Below are 6,873 nucleotides of genomic sequence, written 5' to 3' on the forward strand. Positions count from 1 at the left end.
CCTGCTCCTTCAGGAGTTTGGAGCAGACAGGAGAAGCTGCAATACTATAGGCAAAGGCTGCGGTTGGAGAGGAAGTAGGGTCTGTTAGTCTTCTGTTAGGGTCCCCATGGTCTACTGTGCAGAAACGCCCTGCTGACAGTGCAACCCAGGGGTTACCAACCATACTTATAAGTAATGAAATATAAACCGGGCATCAAGTGACTATCTAGATAGATTCTCCTGGTCTCTACTTATCACATTCTCTCTACGTAGGACTCCATATGGAGCTGAATTATCATCAGAATATTATGCTCGGAATTGGAACCTGGGGAGTGAGTGAGAGGATGTCAGCAGTCAGCATTACTGAGAATGACAGCCAAGCCTGTAAGGACACTATAGGAACAATTCAGAGACGGGCAAGGAGAGCCAGAGGAGCCACTTCCCTGATCAGTGCTGGAATTGTGTAGTTTATCTTCAAGGGTTCCTTTTTTTTTAAAAAAAAATCATCTTCACAGAGTCTCATCCCTACATGTCCCTTCCTTCAAGTGCATTGACACTGTTAATCTGACAATTTTTTTATATACTCATATACAGTTGAATTAGATTTCTAGGGTCTGCTATTCTTGATTTTGACCTGACAGAACCTGCTTTTCAAGGTAATTTCTATAAACAGTGAATTTTATCCCTTAGAGGCTATTACAATTTAACACTCAAAAGGGGAAATTTAATAATACATTCTGGAAGCATCTCATTGTAATCATCACATTCTGATCCCAATATGTGTTTGTTGTCCTCAGTTTTCCTGAGGGTGGGAGAGAGAATTAAAAATGGAAGTGGCCAATCAATCCATCGGAGCAGAATTTGTCTTACTGGGACTGTCAGATCACCCAAAGCTTGAGAAAACATTCTTTGTGCTCATTCTGCTGATGTATCTGGTGATCCTGATGGGAAATGGGGTTCTTATTCTGGTGACCATCCTTGACTCTCATCTGCACACACCCATGTACTTCTTCCTGGGGAACCTTTCCTTCTTAGACATTTGCTACACAACCTCTTCCATTCCTCTAGTTTTGGATGGCTTCCTCACTCCTAGGAAGACCATCTCTTTCCCAGGCTGTGCTGTGCAAATGGCACTCTCCTTTGCCATGGGAGCCACAGAGTGTGTGCTCCTGGGCATGATGGCATTTGATCGGTACGTGGCCATCTGCAATCCCCTTAGGTACCCTGTGGTCATGAGCAAGGCTGCATATGTGCCCATGGCCATCAGCTCCTGGGTGGCTGGTGGAGCCAACTCCTTGGTGCAGATCTCTCTTGCAGTACAACTGCCCTTCTGTGGGGACAACGTCATCAACCACTTCACTTGTGAGATCCTGGCAGTTCTGAAGTTGGCCTGTGCTGACATCTCCATCAATGTGATCAGCATGGGGGTGGCCAATGTGATCTTCCTGGGGGTTCCAGTTCTGTTCATCTTTATCTCCTACATCTTCATACTCACCACTATCTTGAGGATCCCCTCAGCTGAGGGGAGGAAAAAGGCCTTTTCTACTTGCTCTGCACACCTCACTGTGGTGATCATCTTCTACGGGACTATTCTTTTCATGTATGCAAAGCCCAAATCAAAGGACCCTCTGGGGGCAGACAAGCAGGATGTTTCAGACAAGCTTATCTCACTCTTTTATGGAGTGTTGACCCCCATGCTAAACCCCATCATCTACAGCCTCAGAAACAAGGACGTGAAGGTTGCTGTGAAGAACCTGGTGAATCAGAAATGCTTCACAAAGTGATAATGAGAGGAACCAGTGTTTCTTATGGTTCTGTGCATGCAAAAGGCCCCCTGGACCATGAGGAAAACTGAGGCTTGTTTACTAGTCCTACACTATAGCTTCCAGACAGATGTGCACGAAGATGGAATTTCTTGGGTAATGAGATTGGAATATCTGCTTTTAGAATAAAAAGCATATTTTTACTAAAAGAACCCAGGTTAAGTGACTATTTTTTAAAAATTAAATCTTTTATTCTGAAAGAAAAAGCACTAAAAAGGAAACCTTTGTAAAGACATTCATCCTTTTCTGTTCAAGTGCAGACCTGTTTCAATTTGTATGTGCCAATTATGTTTTTTGTTCTACTGAGTGATGGGAACAGGGAGGGAGGAAAAGTCACTTCTTCATGATGTCCAAACTAACAACCCATCTGCCATTTTGGAAAATTACTGGCACCAGGGCACATTCTGAATGACACCATTTAATTCCTCTTTGGCTATAGGAACTCAGAGTGCTTTAATTATTTCTCGCTTAATATTGTAGAGATCATTTTTGGTTTGTCTATTCCTACCCAAATCTGCTGAGAGGTTTATGTAAATAACATCCGGACTCCAGATAATATAAGGCAGGAAGAGAATGTCACAGTCTGCGTTTAGGTAAATCGTTAGTCCAACACATAATTTACACTCGGAGTCTCTTTGTTTCCCTATAATTAATGTTTGCTGCCATATAGATTCCAGGGGTCAAATTCAGTTCTCTCTGTCTCTTCAAGATCTTAGATTGGATATTGGCAATAGTTATTCAAATCTACTTATAATAACCCTGTGGTTAAGAGTGTGGATTTTGGAACCAGACTAATATGGAATATCTTTGCCTGTGTAACTTCAGGCATGTTAGAAAACTCAATCTTACAGATTCTGGGTTTCTTATATGTAAAATGGAATAATTGGAGCTGTTGTTAGCATTAGTACATTAGAAAAAAAAAAGGCAACATGGCTAGAAAAGAGTAACCTCCCAATTAAGAGATGAACATTTTATTATTAATGAAATATGTTAAATACCTCCTCTAAGGAAGCCTTATCGTATTTGAAGGCAGATCAATACCGCACTTAAGTGAATCGGTTCAGATTTGTTGCAGCACCTTTTGGAGTGGCTTTCTAGCTTATGAGCCAATAGTCTTGTTTCTCTGGGCATTTTCCCCAGCCATCACTCTTCTCCATCTGCAGGCTGAGTCACTCCCATTTGTGCTGGGTAACATTGACCCTGTCTTCACCAATCAGATCTTTTCTGTTAGATTTTGTGAATTGCCATTAGTACCCAGAGAGTAAGTTATTGGATCCATAACATGCAAACTCAGGAGGTAAAGGGAAACCAAGTTTGCAAAGAAAAAAGAAAGAGTAGTGAGAGAGAGGGGGGAGAAAGATGAAGATGGCACCCTCATTTGTTCAGATTTCTTCATTTTATTATTATTTTTTAAGGCCTGGCCACATTCACATTCCTAAACCTTTGCTTCTAAAGGACATGTCATATCTTTATACTAGATTCTATTATTCATCAATCTAGATCAACTTCCTTTCTTAGGGGTGGGACACGAAAATTACATTTAATATCAGTACTAATTTACATAAAATAGATATCTTCTTTCACGTTTATGTGCAAACAGTGTGCCAGGCTGTCATACATGGTATGTCTGATACCATACATAGTTTGGAGATATTAGTTTTGAAACAATTATTCTGAGCTCAGTATGTAGTGCTTCTTGTAATTGATGATTCTTGTTAAGCTTTGCCCTGTGCGTATGCTATCATCTATAACTTTGGAATATGCCAATATTCAGGAAGACTATGTTCAAATCTTACCCTCTCAACATAGAACTGTGTGACTATGAATGTGTATTAAGAGTGCTAGTTTCTGGGAACCAGCAGTTAGCGTAATGGCTATGTCGCTGGACTCCCACGTAGTCGACCGCGGTTCGCGTCCTGGACCCGGTGGCTTAAATCTCACGCCGGGCGCGTGTGCGTGCGTGCCCAAGATCCCGAGAGGAGAATGGAGGAGAAGGGATTGCGGCATGACCATCCCCCCTGGGGGGTGATTTCTCGCTTTCTGTCTCTATGTCTCTCTCTGTCTGTCTGGCGAGCGCACGCGCCCTATAGTGAAAACCTCTCAAAAAAAAAAAAAAAAAAAAGAGTGCTAGTTTCCAGAAGCATTTTCATCTGAGATAGTAGTAGATATTTCACTTCATTCCCACCTGTGAATTTCCCTAGTTTTGTGGCTCCTTTCCTTAATGGGAGAATCCCTTGAAGAGAACAAGGCAATCCTCCATTTTTTTTTCTTTTGGTAGAGGTTTTTGCCTTAGGGCATGTGTCCTCATGAGAGAGAGAGAGACAGAGACAGAGACAGTGAGAGGGAAAGTGAGAAATTGCCCCCAAGGGAAAATGGCTATGCCACAATACCTTCTCCATTCTCCTCCCAGGATCTTGTGAACACACGCACAATGCCCGGTATGAGTTTCAAACCACTTGGTCCAGGACTCGAACCACGGTTGGCCATGTAGAAGTCCAGTAATGGACCACTATGCAATCTGCTGGCTCTGACAACATTCTCTTTACAGCAGTATTTCAGTACGTGAAGCTGAGACTGGTTTCTCCCACCTCCTTAGCTATGTGCTAGGCATTTCTTTAGAGTCCCTATCTTCTCCACTAAGCTCAACGATCAAACAGAATGACTCAGCCAGGTGATGTCATCCAATATCTATCACTGAGACAATGAGCAGAGCAGCCATGGTTGCAGGAGACTCTATGGACTAGAGAGTAGGGGTTTCGTTCACAAAGTCCGATACAGCTCTTCATTATCTAAACATCTAAACTGCCAGCAGGAGTCTAACCCTCATTTGAAGAGACCAGTTGTGGCAAGTTGATTGTATTAAATCATTTCCATTCTGAAAATTGCAGTGATACACCTTGACTGAAACCAATGCTTTTCTGGAATATGGGTTGCCTTTTCTTTCTGCTGGGCATTAGCTACCACCACCTGGAAGTTTACAGGGTTTGATCTATTAATGGGGATTCTACATTTATCACATCAGATCAAGGGACTCACTAAGCAGGAATAACTGTAGCTCATGATGATGGGATTCACTGATCCGTCCATTCACTGCACCATCCAAAAGTAACTGCCCCCGGAGTGACATAATGGCCTTTTGAAAGTACAACTAAAGCACCAGCTTAGAGATAATATGTTGTAAGAATGAAGAACTTTCCTCCAGAATGCTGCACCTACCCGAAATCAATGACCATTTTATGGTATTGTGGTTCTAAAAGATAAAATGTATAGGTGCAAATGAGACAGCAAGAGTAACCGAAGATGTTGTCCTGTGTTTTTGCTACCTTGCTTGCCATCACCTCCAGTGACCTAGCTGGGGAATTTGTACTTCTTATTCCTACAACTCTAAGCTTCATAGAAGAGTCCTGTTTCCCAAAGAAATTCTGATTTCATCACAGGACAGAGAAAGAGTCTTATTAAACATTTGTAGTCCTTTGCTGAGGTACAACTTACATCCCATAAAATTCACCCATTCTAAGGTTAATGATTATTAGTAAAATTAAACAATTGTGCAGTCATCACCACTAACTCATTGTAGAACTTTCATATTACTTCACAAAGCTCCCTCATGCTCACTTACAGTCCATCTCCACCCTCAGCCCTAGGAAACTACTAGTTTACTAATTTCTAGAAAGATTTTTTTTCTTTTTCTCTTCCTTCCTTCCTTCCTTTCTTTCTTTCTTTCTTTCTCTCTCTCTCTCTCTCTCTCTCTCTCTCTCTCTCTCTCTCTCTCTCTCTCTCTCTCTCTCTCTCTCTCTCTCTCTCTCTCTCTCTCTCTCTCTCTCTCTCTCTCTCTCTCTCTCTCTCTCTCTCTCTCTCTCTCTCTCTCTCTCTCTCTCTCTCTCTCTCTCTCTCTCTCTCTCTCTCTCTCTCTCTCTCTCTCTCTCTCTCTCTCTCTCTCTCTCTCTCTCTCTCTCTTTCTTTCTTTCTTTTTCTTTAGAAATTTTAGATAAATAGAATTATACAGTATGTATGGTTTCTTTCACCTGACATGATGTTTTTGAGGATCATTCAGTGGTAACATGTATCAGTAGGTTTTTTTTTTTTTTAATTGTGAAGTAATATTTCATTGTGTCTACCTGTTCACCCATTGATGGACTTTTGGATTGTTCTCAGTCTGGGCAATTATGACCGATGTTGAATGACCACAACTTTTATGGAAGTGATGACATATTATACGAATGTTTTTAACTCTAAGAAACTGCTACATGATTCTAAAGTAGCTATATCATTTTAAACCATTTTACATTCCCACAAGCTACGTATGACAAGTTCTCTACATCCTCTACAACACTTGGTGTCATTTTTAAAATTTTTTAAAAATTTACCAGAGGGCGTGAGAGAGACAGAGAGAGAGGGGGAGAGAGAAAATGAGAAAGCAACCCCCCATGAGACATGGTCATACCATAGTTCCCTCTTCTCCATCCCTCTCCCCTTTTTGGGATTTTAGGCACACATGCACACACACTGGGTGTATCTCTAAGCTGCCAGGTCTGGGAGTTGAACCAGAAGGTCAGCCATGCAGGATTCATCCACCTTAACCACCAGGCTATGGCCAGCTCTCATTAGTGTTTTGATAGAGCTCTCCTAGTGGTCTGACATTAGCCTGATGGGATAGCCCTTGAAAGTAACTTGATGTTTCTTTCTTGCCAATTTTAGTATCTTGTCTCAGTCTGTGGTTTTGGTCAATCTGGGTATGATGAGCCTCGGGGAAGATCTTCTTGAGTTGATTCTAGGTGGGGCCCTTCATAGTTCTTGGGTCTGGATATTTGAGTGCCTCTCTAGGTTTGGTATGTTTTCTTCCAGGATTTCATGGAATAGATTATCTTTACCTTTGGAGATACCTGATGTTTGGGCATTTAATGGTATTTAGTATAACTCGCACGTTATTCTCATTTTTTTGGATTCTTTTCTGTCTTTTTGGTGAATTTTTCTAGGTCAGATATTCTACCTTCTACATCTGAGATTAGATCTTCTGCATGATCTAATCTGCTTTTGATACTTTCAATGGAAGTTCTGATTTCCTGTATTA

At 41.5% G+C, this 6,873-nt stretch overlaps 1 protein-coding gene across 1 annotated transcript; it reads left to right on the forward strand.

The window, feature by feature from the left end:
- Positions 1–806: 806 nt before the first annotated feature.
- On the forward strand, positions 807–1,763 carry LOC102497334 (olfactory receptor 13C7). Its single transcript, XM_006143784.1, has one exon. The coding sequence runs from the start codon at positions 807–809 to the stop codon at positions 1,761–1,763; it is 957 nt and encodes a 318-aa protein (XP_006143846.1).
- Positions 1,764–6,873: the final 5,110 nt, after the last annotated feature.

The sequence above is a fragment of the Tupaia chinensis genome, unplaced genomic scaffold (assembly GCF_000334495.1).
Source record: "Tupaia chinensis unplaced genomic scaffold, TupChi_1.0 Scaffold000104_1, whole genome shotgun sequence".
In the NCBI taxonomy this organism is placed as follows: domain Eukaryota; kingdom Metazoa; phylum Chordata; class Mammalia; order Scandentia; family Tupaiidae; genus Tupaia; species Tupaia belangeri.